This window comes from Oncorhynchus nerka, linkage group LG7, assembly GCF_034236695.1.
Source record: "Oncorhynchus nerka isolate Pitt River linkage group LG7, Oner_Uvic_2.0, whole genome shotgun sequence".
In the NCBI taxonomy this organism is placed as follows: Eukaryota; Metazoa; Chordata; class Actinopteri; order Salmoniformes; family Salmonidae; genus Oncorhynchus; species Oncorhynchus nerka.
In genome coordinates, this window is record NC_088402.1 from 26,596,723 (window position 1) to 26,614,350 (window position 17,628).

General features: G+C 40.7%; 1 protein-coding gene across 2 annotated transcripts; it reads left to right on the forward strand.

Moving 5' to 3' along the window:
• Window positions 1-232: 232 nt before the first annotated feature.
• Window positions 233-17,374, forward strand: LOC115131388 (serine/threonine-protein kinase Sgk1-like). 2 transcript variants are annotated; one of them, XM_029663080.2, is made up of 9 exons: window positions 233-520; window positions 11,071-11,146; window positions 12,476-12,548; window positions 12,769-12,954; window positions 13,131-13,375; window positions 13,576-13,795; window positions 14,300-14,455; window positions 14,612-14,701; window positions 14,949-17,374. In XM_029663080.2, exons 1-9 carry the CDS (start codon window positions 493-495, stop codon window positions 15,108-15,110), a joined length of 1,236 nt encoding a protein of 411 aa, XP_029518940.1. In that variant the 5' UTR covers window positions 233-492; the 3' UTR covers window positions 15,111-17,374. The 2 variants fall into 2 exon arrangements, with proteins under 2 accessions (XP_029518940.1, XP_029518939.1); XM_029663079.2 differs by lacking the exon at window positions 233-520 and adding an exon at window positions 10,287-10,532.
• Window positions 17,375-17,628: the final 254 nt, after the last annotated feature.

The window sequence follows — 17,628 nt, forward strand, 5'->3', positions numbered from 1 at the left end:
GCACTGTGATGGGAATAGGGTGCATTTAGGATGCAGACTAGGTTCCCTCGGGCAGGACTCCCATACTCACGGGAACCGTATCCTGACACCTGCTATTGTTTTGTTTGTGGCTCTCTGGTAGATAAAGGAACAGGTGAAGGGGGGTTGAGAGGGGGACAGGTGCGTCACACTTCTCTGGTTTCGCCTCTTTGGTTTCATCAGTTCAGCCAGTACTGCCTGGGAGAGAGGGAGACACAGAGAGAGAGAGAGAGAGATAGGGAAGTGCGATGAAGGAAAGGATTTGCTGGTCTTGTGAATTGCAGAGTCAAATTCTTTCAAACGGTGCTGCAGAGAGATAGAGAGGGGGATATTACTGAGGGAGAGGAGCTGGAGACAAGATTACATCATTCATACGCACACAGAGACATACACTGGAATATTACTGCTTCAGACACACACACAGAGAAACAGACACAAATACACAAAACACACTGCACCTAAATAGAAGAGGACATGAAGACTGGCAAGAAATCCTTCATAGGTAGGAACTTCTTTCATTTCTTGTGTGATAATAAGCTTTATCTGGCAACGCCTATCCCATGGGTGACATGTTTGAGGCCATTGTTGTAGGTCTAGAACAAGTGGAGTTTAAATAGAACTTTTCGTGTTTTATTGTCTTCATTCAACTTTGTTTGTTTCTCTCTTTCAGTCTGTTCCATCATCTCTTTCAGATTCTCTTTCCTTCCCTTTTTTTACGTGACTTACTTCTTATGGTCTCTCTCTAAAAAATTTAGTCAGGGAGAGAGACAGGATTTCATATCACCTCCTGCTCTATCTATCTATCAATCACACCTCTATCTGTCCCATCACAGGTGACATAATCTACTTTACTCTTATAATCATCACTCACCTGGATGGTAGGGAGCAGCCAGTAATCACTAAACACGCTGAGATTATGTACGAGGGAAAAGAAAGTGACAGGAAATATCAGACAGACAGAACACTTTGTTTAAGCACTCTCTGTTCTTTGAATGTAAGTGCATTCCAGCCAGCTACCCACTCATTCATTGCTTCATTCACATTTACACATCTTTAATCATGATCCATCCCATGTATGGATTAGTGAGAGAGAAACAGGGTCGTTCCACAAAAAGAGGGCCTTTTGCATCTCTTTGATATTTTAAGTAGAAATTGTCCACCAATATTGCATTTTAAAATGTTGTTATATTAAATGAAGTGCCTTTTAATATAGACCGCATGGATTATTCAATAAATCAGATTTTTATAAAGGCTTGCTAAAGTGCGAAGATTCAGCATTTTGACATATCCCTGCGTCAACCCTGTGTCACTTCTAGGAATATTTCAATTAATTTAACATCATTGTAAAGCCCAAATTATTTAGTTTTTCTTGACAAAGTAATTTCTGAAGATTAGTATTTATTTAATGTGATTAGTCTGTCCCTCATTGTACGGTCAACACTGTTAAGTGAACTGAACTCTCGTTTTAATATGGTAAAACTATTATTTATATATTTTTAAATTCAAAAGAAACAATGAACATCTAATAGGCAAATCATTTTGTAAAGCAGGTGAGCTGGTTCTACTCTTTTTTGACATGTTCTGTTGCTGTTTCTGTTTTTTGGAATACTTTTCAGGTCGTGTATAATATGCCAACGCTGTTACCCATAGACATACAGGTTAGAAATGCTTTAGGAATTTGATTATTTTTTGTGAAGCTTGCATTCAATTGCACCTTTCTGTTGCACAAAACGAGCTTCCATTCCCCCTGTCATGAGGGGATTTATGGCTGGTACTGTTACAGTCAACCCTGTTACTTTCTTTGGCATATAGTATTGTTTTTATTTCACATCTTACGATGGGAAAACATGTTTTTTATTAAGTTGAACATGTGCTTATTATGACCCCAATTTTTTTGGGGGTGAAATCACAAGGTTTTTTGACCAAGTTACACTTTTCATAAGTCACCGAAATTGGTGGAACAACCCAACAAAGGAAGGGGGAAGCAGCATCTTGAAGAGAGAACTTGAGTCACAACACTCCCCATTGATTAATTTATTGATGCTTGTAAACACGAGTTGTGTTGTCATTTTGAATGAATGTGAGTGGTTGTTCTGTGGTATAATCCCTAGACGCTCCCCTGTACCATCCACTGAACCATGTTGAGCTAGGTAATGCTGTGGAAGTCAGTAGAGCGTGACAGGCCTGTTGTAGAGTAGTCACCTGGCTCTGGCTGCACCAGCAGAGTTGTATCTATTTCCCTTTTTAGTGCACTTCTTTTGACCAGGGTCCATGGGGCTCTGGTCAAAAGTAGTGCACTATGTATGAAATATGGTGCCATTTGGAACCGTCTAAGAGAACAGACTCAGGGGGAATTTGGCTTTGCCCATAATACAATGGCTATTGGTATTGGTCAAATTAAATATTAATTTAGAATGAATAGTAGTAGCAGTAGCTAGTGAAATGTACTAGTAATTATACCCTCAGCAGGAATATTAGAAGGTGCGGTTGTGGTAGGCCTGGTACAGTAGTTTAAGTTAAAGTTAAGTAACAGTTGGCTTAATGTAGAAGCTTGAAGTACATTGCTAATAGAGTACTTGGTGATGGTGCCAGAATCGTTACATAAACTCTCACCTAAAGTGAGCTTCCGTGGCTGCTAACCATTGAGTTGATGTTGAGTCATTGGGACTCAAAGGCACATATCCGTATCCCATCTGACTGTGATTTGAATATCAGTCATCTCTGTTTCTGGGAATTGTAGAAGGAAATGGAGTTGTACGTAATGCTACCGTACAGATTGTGCTAGGATGATGAGTTAAGCATCCTACTCACTCGGACCTGAAGCTGCATTGCAGTGTTCATTGTTCAAGGACCCCAACACCTCCAGTACTCTAGTCTCTGTGGGTCGACGTTGAATAATGCCAAAGTTTCCTTGAGCATAGACAGAATGGACAGCACAGACGTAGATAGGTACAGAGAAAGAGCAATAGAAGGGAAGAGGGAGGGGTGGGATGATTCTCTCGAGGAAATTGAGAAAAAGGGCAATCGAGAAGCAGTAGAAAAGGCAAAAATGATGGACGTGGAGAGAGATGGGATGTAGCAGGTGAGAAATTGTAGGGAATTACACTGGAGGTTCATTACTCAACCGGCGACTCACACCAGGTGGAGGGGGGATCAATGGAGCTGCTGGCAGCATAACTGTGGGGGCAGGAAGTCAAAGCCCTAGGCTGAATCCCAAATGGAACCCTATTCCCTACATAGGGTAGTGCACTATTGGCCCTGGTCAAAAGTAGTGCACTATGTAAAGAATAGAGTGCAATTTGGGACGCAGACCTGGACACTACCTCCCTCTCTTAGACAGTCAGAGGGAGAGGGAGAGGCTGGCTCCCCCGCCCACTACCCACTCCTCCCTGGAGCCACGACCCATCTAGAGTGAGTTGTGCCTGGGGGAGGCCTGGATGTGCGCCCCCCTCCCCTGGTGGTTCCTTCAGCCCAGCAACAGCAGCAGGTTAACCAGCCAGGTGGGGGTCTAGCTGCACAGCAGGCCCTGCCTTCCCACCAGATCCATCCAAAACAGATGCAAATGGAACCCTACTCCCTTTGTGCACTGGGGGCCCTGGACTAGTAACCAGAAGGTTGTGAGTTCAAAACCCCCGAGCTGACAAGGTACAAATCTCCTGTTCTGCCCCTGAACAGGCAGTTAACCCACTGTTCCTAGGCCGTCATTGAAAATAAGAATTTGTTCTTAACTGACTTGCCTGGTTAAATGAAGGTAAAATAAAAAATAATAAAATCAAATAAAGTGCACTACAAAGGGAATAGGGTGCCATTTGGGATGCATCTGTGGGGACCTGAACCAGCAACACACTGCCTTGGATGTAAACTCAAACATCCGTAGGAGCAGAACATAGAGAGATAGCCAGAAACAACGCAAAGTAGTAACGTAAAAGAAGACAGTCAGGCTGGGGACTGGGGTTTAATAACAGATAGTACTAACAGAGGCATTTATCAGCCGCTGCTGGCGAGGACAGGGGTCCTTGGTGAGTAGTGACTCATCATGGGTAGTATTCACCAGTGGAAATGTTGCCTATACTACCACCTGTCTGCTTGGCATGAATCAGACAAAGAGATGGTGGCAAATGAAGGGCTTTTTTTTAGGATAGGGAGGATGCTAAATATAACCGTTAAAGCCATTATGTGGTGTTGTTGTGTGAAATAGTGTTGTTTAATGAAATAGAGAAAGGTCATCTTTGACTGTTAAACATGCAAAGCTTTTAAACTGTAGATTCAGCACCTCTGATTCACCACATGTTTCCATTGCCATAAAGCATCTCCAAAAGCAGACTAAACACAAGTCGCAGGCTTTGAATGACTAATTTGTCAGAAGGAGAATCGGATTGCAGCCAAACCTGGATAGAAGGGAGCTCCCCCATCTACACATTGTAATCCTGATCCTCTCTTTTGGTGATTGTAATGATGTGCATACACACTAGGAAACCTCGTGCTGGCATTATAGTAGATGACAGATGTGCATTATTTGATTTCGGAAAATACATGGGACATCAGAACATCAGAACTTTTGTGACACAGCACAGTGGAAAAATATATGGCAATTAGAAATCCAAAATATACTGTGTGTGTAAAATGTAAATATAAGCTGGAAGTACAAGTCTAGGTGTTGTTGTCCATTAGTTTACTCTAATTAGGGAAGGGGTGATAGGGTTAGGGAAAATAATAAAGGAAAATAGAATTTCAATAATAAATATATATATTGTACATACATACATTACAAGTCAAAAGTTTGGACACACCTACTCATTCCAGATTCTTTATTTTTTACTATTTTCGAGAATAATAGTGAAGACATCGAAACTATGAAATAACAAATATTGAATCATGTAGAAACCAAAAAAGTGTTACAAAAATCTAAATACAGTATATTTTATAATTGAGAGATTCTTCAAAGTAGCCACCCTTTGCCTTGATGACAGTTTTGCACACTCTTGGCATTCTCTCAACCAGCTTCTGGAATGCTTTTACAACAGATTTCAAGACTCATGCAGAGCACTTGTTGGCTGCTTTTCCTTCACTCTGTGGTCCATCTCATCCCAAACCATCTCAATTGGGTTGAGGTCGGGTGATTGTGGAGGCCAGGTCATCTGATGCAGCACTCCATCACTCTCTTTCTTGGTCAAATAGCCCTTACACAGCCTGGAGGTGTGTTGGGTCATTGTCCTGTTGAAAAACAAATGATAGTCCCACTAAGTGCAAACCAGATGGGATGGCATGTCGCTGCAGACAGCTGTGGTAGCCATGCTGGTTAAGTATGCCTTGAATTCTAAATAAAATCACTGACAGTGTCACTATCACACCTCCTCCTCTATGCTTCACAGTGGGAACCACACATGCGGAGATCATCCGTACACTTACTCTGCATCTCACAATGATACAGCAGTTGTAACCAAAAATAAATAATACATAAATGTATCCTCTGCAGCAGAGGTAACTCTGGGTCTTCCTTTCCTGTGGCGTTCCTCATGAGAGCCAGTTTCAATTGGCCCTGTGTCGTCTGGGTTTGGCTGGTGTAGGCCGTCATTGGAAATAAGAATTTGTCCTAACTGAATTACCTAGTTAAATAAAAGGTTACATTGTAACATGTAAAAGCTGGTTGAGAGTGTGCAAAGCTGTCAAAGGGTGGCTACTTTGAAGAATATAAAATATATTTTTAACACTTTTTTGGTTACTAGATGATTCCATATGTGTTATTTCATAGTTTTGATGTCTTCACCATTATTCTACAATGTTGTAACGGCGTTTGTCTGTTGTCGAAAGAGAGTCGGACCGAAATGCAGCGTGGTGGTTACTCATGTTTCTTTAATGAAGGAAAACGTGACGATACATGAAATAACTATAGAAGACCAAATAACAAACGGAACGTGAAACCTATACAGCCTATCTGGTGAACACTACACAAAGACAGGAACAATCACCCACAAGATACAAAGTGAAACTCAGGCTACCTAAATACGGTTCCCAATCCGAGACAACAAGAATCACCTGACTCTGATTGAGAACCGCCTCAGGCAGCCAAGCGTAACTAGACACACCCCTAATCATTCACAATCCCAATCCTATAAAACCCCAATACGAACACAACACATAACCCATGTCACACCCTGGCCTGACCAAAATATATAACGAAAACACAAAACATTATGACCAAGGCGTGACAAATGTAGAAAATTGTAAAAAATAAAGAAAAACCCTTAAATGCATAAGTGTGCCCAAACCTTTGACTGGTACTGTATATATTGAACAAAAATATAAAATGTAACATGTAAAGTGTTGGTCCCACTTTCTATATGCACAAAAATCGTATTTCTCTCAAATTTTGTGCACAAATTTGTCCACCTGACAGGTGTGGCATATCAAGAAGCTGATCGAACAGCATGATCATTACACAGGGGCACATTGTGCTGGGGACAATAAAAGGCCACTAAAATGTGCAGTTGTCACAACACAATGCCACAGATATCTCAATTGGCATACTGGCATACTGCAATTGACATATTCCCTACAGGAATGTCCACCAACGCTATTTCCAGATAATTTAATGTTCATTTCTCTACCATAAGCCACCTCCAATGTACGTCCAACCGGCCTCACAACCGCAGATCATGTGTATGGCGTTTGTGTGAGCAAGCGGTTTGCTGATGTCAACGTTATGAAACGAGTGCCCCATTGTGACGGTGGTGTTATGGTATGGGCTGGTAGAAACTATGGACAACAAACACAATTGCATGGCAATTTGAATGCACAAAAGTACTGTGACAAGATCCTGAGTCCCATTCTGAGGCCATCTTTTTTTTAAGGTATCAACAGATTAATATCTGTAGTCCCAATCATGTGAAATCTAATCTTATATTTAACCTTTATTTAACTAGGCAAGTCAGGTTAAGAACAAATTCTTATTTACAATGACAACCTACTGGGGAACAGTGGAACAAGGCTTGTGCCTTGTTCACAAGCAGAACAACATATGTTTTCCTTGTCAGCTCAGAGATTCAATCCAGCAACCTTTCAGTTACAGGCCCAACGCTCTAACCACTCAGCTAACCTGCCTAGATTAGGGCCTAATGAATTAATTTCAATTGACTGATTTCCTCATATGAACCAAAACTCAGTAAAATCAATGAAATTGTTGCATGTTGTATTTACATTTTTGTTCAGTATATATTACCAAAAAAATGAAAAATACAACACGTGCACATGATGAAAGCGAGGTGTATTTACTGCAGTACAAACACACAACCAGTCCTGCAGAGCCGGTATTTGTGCACAAAAGAACTTGTGTTAATGTGTATTAAAGTCAAGCAAAACTGAAATAGATTCAACTGTGCGTGGGAACTTGAATATCCCTAGCTGTTTTCAATCATTTGTGGTTACAAATGTTCCCTTTAAAGTGTTGATATCACACCAGCATGACAGAGAGGAGGTTATGTGTGTGAATAAGGGCTTGATGAGCTCAGAAAATAGCCTCAACCTAAGCTCCTAACAAGGGTTATGTCCAAAATGAAACAGTATTTGAAAAGTATAACCTCCATAGGTAGTTTAAAGTTCTCACTGAAAAAACGGCTAAATAGTGGCATGTCTCAGAAGTGAGTCATTAGACTCTAGTACAAGGGTGAGAAGAAAATGCCCAGGATAGCTTATGGTCTGCCTTTTGGTGCCTATTGTGATTGTCTTAGATATTTATTAGGGATTGATTGTTTTGTATATAAGGAATTTATTTATATTTTAGGGGTATTTGAGACAAGGGAGATATACCTGTTTGTCGTTGTTTATTAAGAAATGGAAATGTACTAATTAGCTCATTTTATGAATCAAACAACAATAGTCTGTCATTGTAGTCCCCCCAGAAGGACTACAATGGAAATAAGCTTTTGACCTTGGTGTTATCCTTGATGATTGTCTTAAATTACATGTGGAGTCTTCACCAGCTGGAGCGCCCTTATGTATGTATTTTTTTTACAATTACATGAATGGCACCCTATTTCCTGTAGTGCAGTACTTTTGACCAGTTGTGCACAATATAATGTAGTTAATAGGGCCCCATTTGGGACACAACCCAGGTGTCAATGTCGTGCCATCTGATCCTGACAGTGTGTAAATAGATCTTTGCTGGGAAAGTATACTACCATAACCTGACATGACACGATTAGCTGTTGTCTTCACACCATTTTGCCTCTTCATGTACTTAGCTTGGCAACATGCTTCCTCTTATATAGTAGGAACTATCGGTCAAATTCAGTCCCGAGATGGGACATCCTTCGAAGTATGCATGACTATCACATGCCATTGAGCAAGAAAAACATCCCAAATGGCACCCTATTCCTTACATAGGCCCTGCTCAAAAGTAGTGTGCCCTGTGGGGAATAGGGTGTCATTTGGGACATAGCCTAGGAGTTACCCCTGACAGTTCTCTGTTTTGATCCTGCAGTTTGTTTTAATGTTTTGATCTGAATTGTCACTGTATGCATAGGTCCATAACTGGGCCTTATGTCAGGGAAATGGAGAGAGGCCATTTTGTAAACATCAGGGTTAGGATTTGATGGTGTATTGTAGAATATAATATCCTGCAGAATATAAAAGAAAATCACTTTTTTGTTGGCATATTTTCACCTGCATTTGAATGTTCCTTGCATTGACTTGCTTCCATCCTTTCATAAGAACATATTGGATATTTGCTGATGATGCAAACAGGGAATTGGCTACAGAACTTAAAAAACTTTCTTCTTGAAATGCCTTTCTCCAAAAATGGGCCTCGGGATCTTGTCACGGTATTTTTGTGCATTCAAATTGCCATCAATAAAATGCAATTGTGTTTGTTGTCCATAGCTTATACCAGCCCATACCATAACACCACCGCCACAATGGGGCACTCGTTTCACAACGTTGACATCAGCAAACCACTCGCCCACACGACGCCATACACATGGTCTGCGGTTGTGAGGCCAGTTGGACGTACTGCCAAATAGTCTAAAATGACATTGGAGGCGGCTTATGAACATTAAATTCTCTGGCAATAGCTCTGGTGGACATTTCTGCAGTCAGCCTACCAGTTTCAGTGGTGTAAAGTACTTACGTAAAAATACTTTAAAGTACTACTTAAGTAATTTTTTGGGGTATGTGTACTTTACTATTTATATTTTTGCCAACTTTTATTTTACTACATTCCTAAAGAAAATAATGTACTTTTTACACCATACATTATCCCTGATAGCCTAAAATACTAGTTACATTTTGACAGGAAAATGGTCCAATTCACACACTTATCAAGATAATCTCCCTGGTCATCCCTACTGCCTCTGATCTGGTAGACTCACTAAACACAAATGCTTTGTTTGTAAGTTATGTGTTGGAGTGTGCCCCTGGTTATCCTTCCTGCCGTCTGGTTTGCTTAATATAATGAATTTGAAATGGTACATTTTAGCAATTCCATTTACTTATATTTAAAACCAAATACTTTTAGAGACTTTTACTCAAGTAATATTTTACTGAGCGACTTTCACTTTTACTTGAGTCATTTTCTATTAATGAGGTATCTTTACTTTTACTCAAATATGACAATTGAGTACTTTTTCCACCACTGGCCAATTGTACATTGTGTTGTGTGACAAAACTGCACATTTTAGAGTGGCCTTTTTTGTCCCCAGCACAAGGTGCACCTGTGTAATGATCATGCTGTTTATTCAGCTTCTTGAAATGCCACACCTGTCAGGTGGATGGATTATCTTGGCAAAGGAGTTATGCTCGTTAACAGGGATGTAAACATTTTTTGAGAAATAAGCTTTTTTTTGTGTGTGGAACATTTATAGGGTCATTTATTTCAGCTCATGAAACATGGTGTGTTTATATTTTTGTTCGGTGTGTTTATATTTTTGTTCAGTGTATTTTTGAGGCTGGTGACAGAAGTCTGTGTAGGATCAATGCACCTGTTATTCCATTTTTCATTATAAATGATCCAGAGTGCCTTTAATCCTATCGGTTCTAGAGAGATTACAGCCATCCGTATCTTTCCATTGGTAGAAAAGGGGGTTGGGCGAGCGATGTTCAATCTAGCGCGCTCCACCTATGCGCTGCTGCGTGCCTCCTGTCATTCCCCGCCTCCTGCAGGCAAGAGATGGAGCTGCGGAATCCCGTGACATCACTGCCTCTGACAGTTGCTTGGTAACCAAGTGACGTCAGTATGCCGATCCTCCTTATACCACGTGCTCAGTATATAACTCCTTGCCGCCCAGCGCCCTGGATAGACATTTTGGACTGATCGTGTTCGCAGGCAGGATTCCCTGTAGCCAGTGCGCATGAATTGGAGCAATTGGTACTAAAGCAACCAGCGTGTCTTCTCCATAAAGGGGCTTTCTTTTGGCACTGTTTTACAAGTGGATACATATTTTTATTCACCATGGCTGTTACCAAGGCTCCATGTGACTTGTCTTATTGCAAAATGAGAGGAATTGTGTCAGTCCTCACTGGTAGGCATATTTTTTTCTGTTAATCTAAGTTCAATTATTTTATTTAGAATTTAGCTTCTACATTGTGGTGTTTAATAGTATGCATCAATATTCTTTGGATTATGATTTGTAGATGGACTGTATGCTCCTTTACTCATGTCTATGTTTGTGATATAGGCTTTGAGTGTTATTTTTCACTATGCGACGCGGCGGTTCGCAAAAAAGGAATAGTAATATTTTGTTGCATAACGACTAACTTTGGCACATAATGCTTTTATAACGGGATCCATTCCAAATCACTTTTGAACTTCTGAAACATTTTAAAATTAAAGCTTTGAACAGATTTAATATAGGCATACGGCTATAATTTCTAGACTGTTCACCGCACTGTGATGAAATGTAAGCTGTTATCTATCCCAGGTAGATAGTAGAGGCCTATCCATGGCCCTAATTCTGCAATGGTGTAGCTTAGGTCTGATGAAGGGCTGTGTTAAATCTGTGACGTTGTGTTCTCTGAGAGGGCGCCCAGCTGACATACATGCTTATTTTTGATTTGCAGCTTTCATCAAGGAGAGGAAAATTGGACTTAACGACTTCATATCGAGGCTGGTGTCAAACCCACATATGTGTCAACAGTAAGTATTATATGGAGCACTTGTATGGCCAAATGAGATGTTTAGATATTATATATGAGCTACCAGCTGCCAATGAAATATAATATTATGACAAATTATATTTTCTGAAAGTATAGATATTTATCAAATAGTCAAGATATATGATAGGTGTGCACACAATAGGCCTCTGTGCGACATTTCATCTGCTTCCCATGGCGTTAGATTAGGTCTATGTGTTTATTTATAGGTCTACCTAGGTCAGTGTAAACTACTGTACATTTCCAATCCAATCAACTGCACGTCACTATTCACATTTTGAGTCAAAGCAGTAATCTGGGGCCAAGCAGGCAAAGCCAGCACAAGAATAGTTATGTCATGTCAAGTGTGTTCCCGCCATGGCCTCTCCAGTGCTTAAGCACCTTTTCTGCAAATCCCCTGTGTCCCCTTGACTGGGATAACCGGGTAATTCAATTAAGCGCGCACCACACAATATGGTTAGTACTCAACAGCCTAAAAAGGGACCAGGTGGGGGGTCTAGCTCAGTGGAAAATTCCAAAACACCTTGGGCTCCCGAGTGGCACAGCGGTCTAAGGCACTGCATCTCAGTGCAAGAGGTGTCACTATAGTACCTGGTTCGAATCCAGGCTGTATCACATCTGGCTGTGATAGGGTGGCACATAATTGGCCCAGTGTCGTCCAGATTTGGCCGGAGTAGGCCGCCATTGTAAATAATAATTTGTTCTTAACTGATTTGCCTCGTTAAATAAAGGTTCAATAAAATATACAAAAATGAAATACCATCATCAGGTGCTAGGTTGTTATAGCAGTCAGATTCTGGGCTGTTTGTGCTAGTCATGTCTGATCCCCTGGCTTAGAACTACTTTTCAGATGGTGCTGCAGGCTACATGGTGTATAGGGAGGGGCTCAACAACAACTGAATAGTCTCTTGGGAGTTAGAGAAAAGAGACCCTTATTGTCTCTCAGGAGTTAGAGGAGAGACCCTTATTTACAGTCTTGGAAGGTTTGTATCTCATTTGGGTCAGTTATGACAAATGGAACCTTCTCTATCTAATTACTCAATTAAATCACTGTAAAACTCAACATTTTACTGTGATGTCCGACTTTGAAAAATAGTATGAATCGTAATACTGGCCTGTGATGGCAATCTAAGTATTAGACTACTGTTATAATTTAAACACTCTAGAAAAAACAATGTCAACTTAGAGAGGTCACTCATCCCTATAAAATCACAAAGTGGCAATGAGTGTATCAGTCAAAATAACCATAAGTTATTTTGAGAATCATAAGTGAAGGAGGATTCCATTCTAACATTCTCTGTTCATTCCTCAGCTCTGAAGTTGACTTCCTCAAGATCGATGAGAACCAGAATGAGAAGCTGGACAATGCTGAGCTCTTAAATCCGGTGAGCATCAGCATAACACATGCCTTGGCCACTGGGACAGACTGAGCCAAAAGGAACCCAATTCTCTAAATAGTGCACAAGTTTTTAAAAGAGCCCTATAGTAGTGCACTATATAGGGAATAGGGTGCCATTTGAATTACCAGTGTGAACTGTAAATAGATAATTTTATCCAGAGCCAAGATGGTCATTCTTAGCTCCTTCTCTCCTCCTCTATTCTTAGATGCTACTGACCTCCCCCAGAAGCTCACTAGCTGAAGAGCTGGCGATCAAACCATGTGATTTCGACTACCTGAAAATCATTGGCAAAGGGAGCTTTGGGAAGGTGCTGCTGGCTCGACACAGGGAGAGCAATGAGTATTACGCCGTCAAGGTTCTACAGAAGAAAATCATCCTGAAGAAGAAAGAAGTGAGTCTTACTCTACTGATCTTCACCATAAAAACACACAGTTAATACTCCAAGCAAGGTGCAATAGCCACAAACCCATACAACCACTCAGTCGCTCGCTCAGTTGCTCTAATTTAAGTATTGCACTGATGTCATTGTGAGTGGTATGCTCATCTTTCTCTTACTCCCTCATCTAGCAAAAGCATATAATGGCGGAACGAAGTGTCCTGATGAAGAATATCAAACATCCTTTCCTGGTGGGGCTGCACTATTCCTTCCAGACTACTGACAAGCTGTACTTTGTGCTTGACTATGTGAATGGAGGAGAGCTGTTCTATCATCTACAGAGAGAGCGGGTGTTCCTAGAACCCAGAGCCAGGTTCTACGCTGCAGAGATCGCCAGTGCTCTGGGATACCTCCATTCCCTGCATATTGTTTACAGGTATGAACTAAGATCCTATCATACACCACCCTCTGGTGGTGACTATATTTCATAGCACATGACAGAAACAATACCACTTATAGAAATGTGTAGTCTGGGCCACTGAATAAGGGCCAGTGGTTTAGAGGAAGGTAAACGGACGTAAACACTGTATAGGGAGAGTTGCACTTTCCTAACCCTCTCCCTCTCCAACTTCACAGAGATCTGAAGCCTGAGAATATCCTGCTAGACTCTGCGGGCCACATCGTCCTGACAGACTTTGGCCTTTGCAAAGAGGGCCTTGCACCAACTGGGACCACCAGCACCTTCTGTGGAACCCCGGAGTACCTGGCCCCCGAGGTGCTGCAGAAGCAGGCATACGACCGAACCGTGGATTGGTGGTGCCTGGGATCCGTGCTTTACGAGATGCTTTATGGACTGGTGAGGCATTACTGATCACTGCTCTTTTCAGCATCTCTTTCATGGTTCAGTTTTCACAATGCATTTACCTTAGTTATGATATCCACTATCAATGCATCTCAAATGGCACCCTGTTCCCTATATAGTGCACTTCATTTGACCATAGACTCTGGTGGGACACCGTATGTCACCATGTCAGTTATATTTTTATTTTATTTTACCTTTATTTAACCAGGCAAGTCAGTTAAGAACAAATTCTTATTTTCAATGACGGCCTAGGAACAGTGGGAAAAACTGCCTGTTCAGGGGCAGAACGACAGATTTGTTTGTACCTTGTCAGCTCGGGGGTTTGAACTTGCAACCTTCCGGTTACTAGTCCAACGCTCTAACCACTAGGCTACCTTGTCGCCCCATATATAAGGAATGTCAGTATGAATCACACAAGTACACTGACAATCATGGTGCGTGGTGTGTATGGATTTTGGCCACGTAGCATGTACTGATTTTTGCTGTCTCTTTCCATAGCCCCCCTTCTACAGCCGCAACACAGCTGAGATGTACAACAATATCCTGAACAAGCCTCTCGTACTGAAGCCCAACGTGTCCAACGCAGGCAGAGAACTGTTGGAGGGGCTCCTGCAAAAGGACCGCACTAAGAGGCTGGGAGTGAAAGATGATTTTGTAAGTACCCACACACACAGACATAGACACCAACAGAGCAATCAATGTACAACAAACAAATACATTATATGAATAACACACAAGAAACAAATACTACTAAGGTCTCAGTATTGTTCTGTACCAGTGGATTGATGTAGTGTTTTTATCTGCCTCTAGATGGAACTGAAGTTCCACACCTTCTTTTCACCCATCAACTGGGATGACCTGATGGCAAGGAACATCACACCACCCTACATTCCCTCAGTGGTAAGTACATCTACCAACAATGTATACATGTAGTCTTCCAGGTTAACATGAGAGAAGTACAAATATACCCTTTCTTGTTCACTTCAAGTAGAATTTCCATCTTGTTTTCCTAAAAAATGGTCACAAACTGCATCCCAATGACAGCAATATATATATTTAGAGGCTGTATGGGTGTGAAATGTGATTTTGATGTTTGTGTTTTAGAGCACGTCTCTAATATAGTGCTCTGTTTGGTTGGCTTTCACAGAGCGGGCCTACGGACCTCAGGCACTTTGACCCAGAGTTCACCCACCTCCCTGTGACCTCATCTCTGTGCAACACGGACGGCCTGCTGGTGACTAGCAGCATCAAGGAGGCAGCTGGAGCCTTCCCAGGCTTCTCCTATGGACCCGCTGACAGCTTCATGTGAAGGACTCCTCTATCCACCTCGATCCTCATCCCCTCCACAGTCGAAAGGAGGAATAGGAACAGACAAACACTGCCTGGGACAATGACCACGCACTATTATAAGAGCAGTTTAGGAGGTTTGCATGGCCTGCTAATGGAAATCCTGAGTGACATGCCTAAGAGGCATGAAAAGGGGTTCCAGAAACTCCAGATCTTGTTGGATTGTTGCATGAGGGGTGTAGATTGCATGGGACTCTTATCTTCAACACCAATGGCCCTACCTACCCACCCACCCCAAAACGGATCCAAAGTGTGCCAAGGTAGGAAACAGAGATTATGTTTTGTACTACAGGGAGAAAGGACATTTCTCTCAAATCGATGTGGACTACGACCACTGTCGGAGATAAGGATGAAGTGCCTGAAGTTTCAAGGCAGCGAGAACAGTACTGTACCCACAGAGCTAGGCAAGAAGAGCCGGCTGCATCAAACCCGCAGACTTTCCAGTCTGTTTGGACTTATGACCCTGGCGCTAGCTGTAGAGGTCCATGCCTTCCTAATCTTTCTGCATATATTGAAGATGTACATGTCTGTTCGAGTCACAATGCATTTGTTATCTGTTTGTTATGTGAATGGTCGATTGCACTTGAGGAAACAAGGGTAAAGAAAATGTTTGCGTTGCTTAAGCATCCACTCTGTCTCTTGGTCAACTGCATATCTTTTCACCCACAAAATCATATCTCAAACAAGTAGGAAAACACCAGAATGGATAATGAAATGTCAACAATGTTGTTTTGGACCAAATAGGGTACTATGGTACATCTGAACCAAATTCTACTGATTGATCATTTTCGTCCAAATACTGATGATAATAATAGAGCAAATGAATGCCGATGCATAGAAAGCAGACACGGAATATGTTATTTTACAAGAAATCTGTATATCATGGCATAGTAATTTAATTGTAATCTTACCAAATAATGCATTGGTTTACTATTTTAATGGTACTGTTCATTTTACTACAGTATTTCAGTTTGAGAAATTACAAAGTACTCCTTTCAAAAACACATTTTCCACTTGAATCTTTAACAAAAACCATAGTAATATATTAAGAAGCTCCAAATGTTTAGCTATTTATACTCCCTATGTGAACAAAATGTTCTTGCCTTCGTTCTTCTAATACCTGCACTTTTACCCCCCTGAGACACTGTTGACAAATGTTTGTAGACTCATTAATATATTTTTTATCATAAATACAGAAAATGGAGTATACAGTTTTACCAGCAATAATAGGTATTCTGCAGTAATAACACATATCAATCATTGTTATTCTTGCGAGTGAAAGTGATTGCTGTTTTGTTGGCAAAACACTCTAGAGAATAAATATTGTTATGTATATCCATTTGCATTGTGTACAGAACTCCTGCTAGATTGATATAGAAAGGAACTGTACATGCATTTCGTTTTGTAAAGTGTGCCTATCTGTTCCAGCCATGTTACAGTAGGATATGTAGGCCTGATCCATTTGTATCTATTTCTTCCGTTATCCTCATGGTCTGGAGACCACGACCTGAAAAGCTGTGCTACTGCAATGACAAGAGCTTAGACTGAACTTACTCTTTGTAAACAGCGCTAGCGGCGTTCATTTACTGATGGCCCTAAATAGTGCAATAACATCGCAGGCTTGGCAAGAATCACCTTTAATTGATCAGAGATATATTTTTTCCATTAGTCATCATGCCTTAAAAAAATCATCCTCTAAAATGACTGAGATTATGGAAGATAAGTGTTTACCAGATGTCAGTAGTCAAAAAAAATGTTAAAGGGCATGAACTGATTTTATTTGGCCTTAACAGATATAACCTTGTAATGGCTGACAGAACAAATATCTATTCATGATGAAAATCACTTTTTTTTAATTTTTATATAGTGTAAATTGATAAAGGACTGACACTTAATTTGATATGTCACTTTAACTTCCTTGATCCTGCCAAGTCTGAAAATGTTGGTCTGCAAAGAAGTGTTGACTCTGCAGCGAATATCTACAGACCATTCTGTGGTACCGCTTCCTTCTTGTAGAAAATTACAAACGCAATACAGTTCTAGGTGATTTTCTTCCATATGTTATTTGTTTTTGTATTTTATTTCTCCATATATATTTATTTACGTCATGACACAATGTACTGTATGATTAAAGACCAGAGGACAAATTCCTAGTATTGATAAATTAAAATATTGAATTATCTATCTGTTCAAAATGGTAAATAAAATGTATTGACCAAATTCAAATGGAAGTGTGAACCAAGTGATTTTTCTGGAGGCCAGTTTGATACTAAATAGGAGTTAAGAAAATATATGGTAAGTAGTATGCTAAAATAGTAAGTAGTCAGTTTTAGCTGACTACATTCTATTCCAAGGAACACGTTTTCATACATTTTCATATCAATTTAAAAAAGCACCACACACTTGGTACATTTTGATTATTGGTGCTGGTCTCCTGGAAATATCGGCTACATTCAATTTTATGCACTGTGTACAAAACA

Excerpts from the sequence above, each read along its gene's own strand:
- LOC115131388 (XM_029663079.2), top strand. The coding sequence starts at position 10,463 with ATGGCTGTTACCAAGGCTCCATGTGACTTGTCTTATTGCAAAATGAGA. Across the intron at positions 11,147-12,475 it reads AACCCACATATGTGTCAACA|CTCTGAAGTTGACTTCCTCA; the intron begins GTAAGTATTATA and ends TTCATTCCTCAG. Across the intron at positions 12,955-13,130 it reads TCATCCTGAAGAAGAAAGAA|CAAAAGCATATAATGGCGGA; the intron begins GTGAGTCTTACT and ends TCCCTCATCTAG.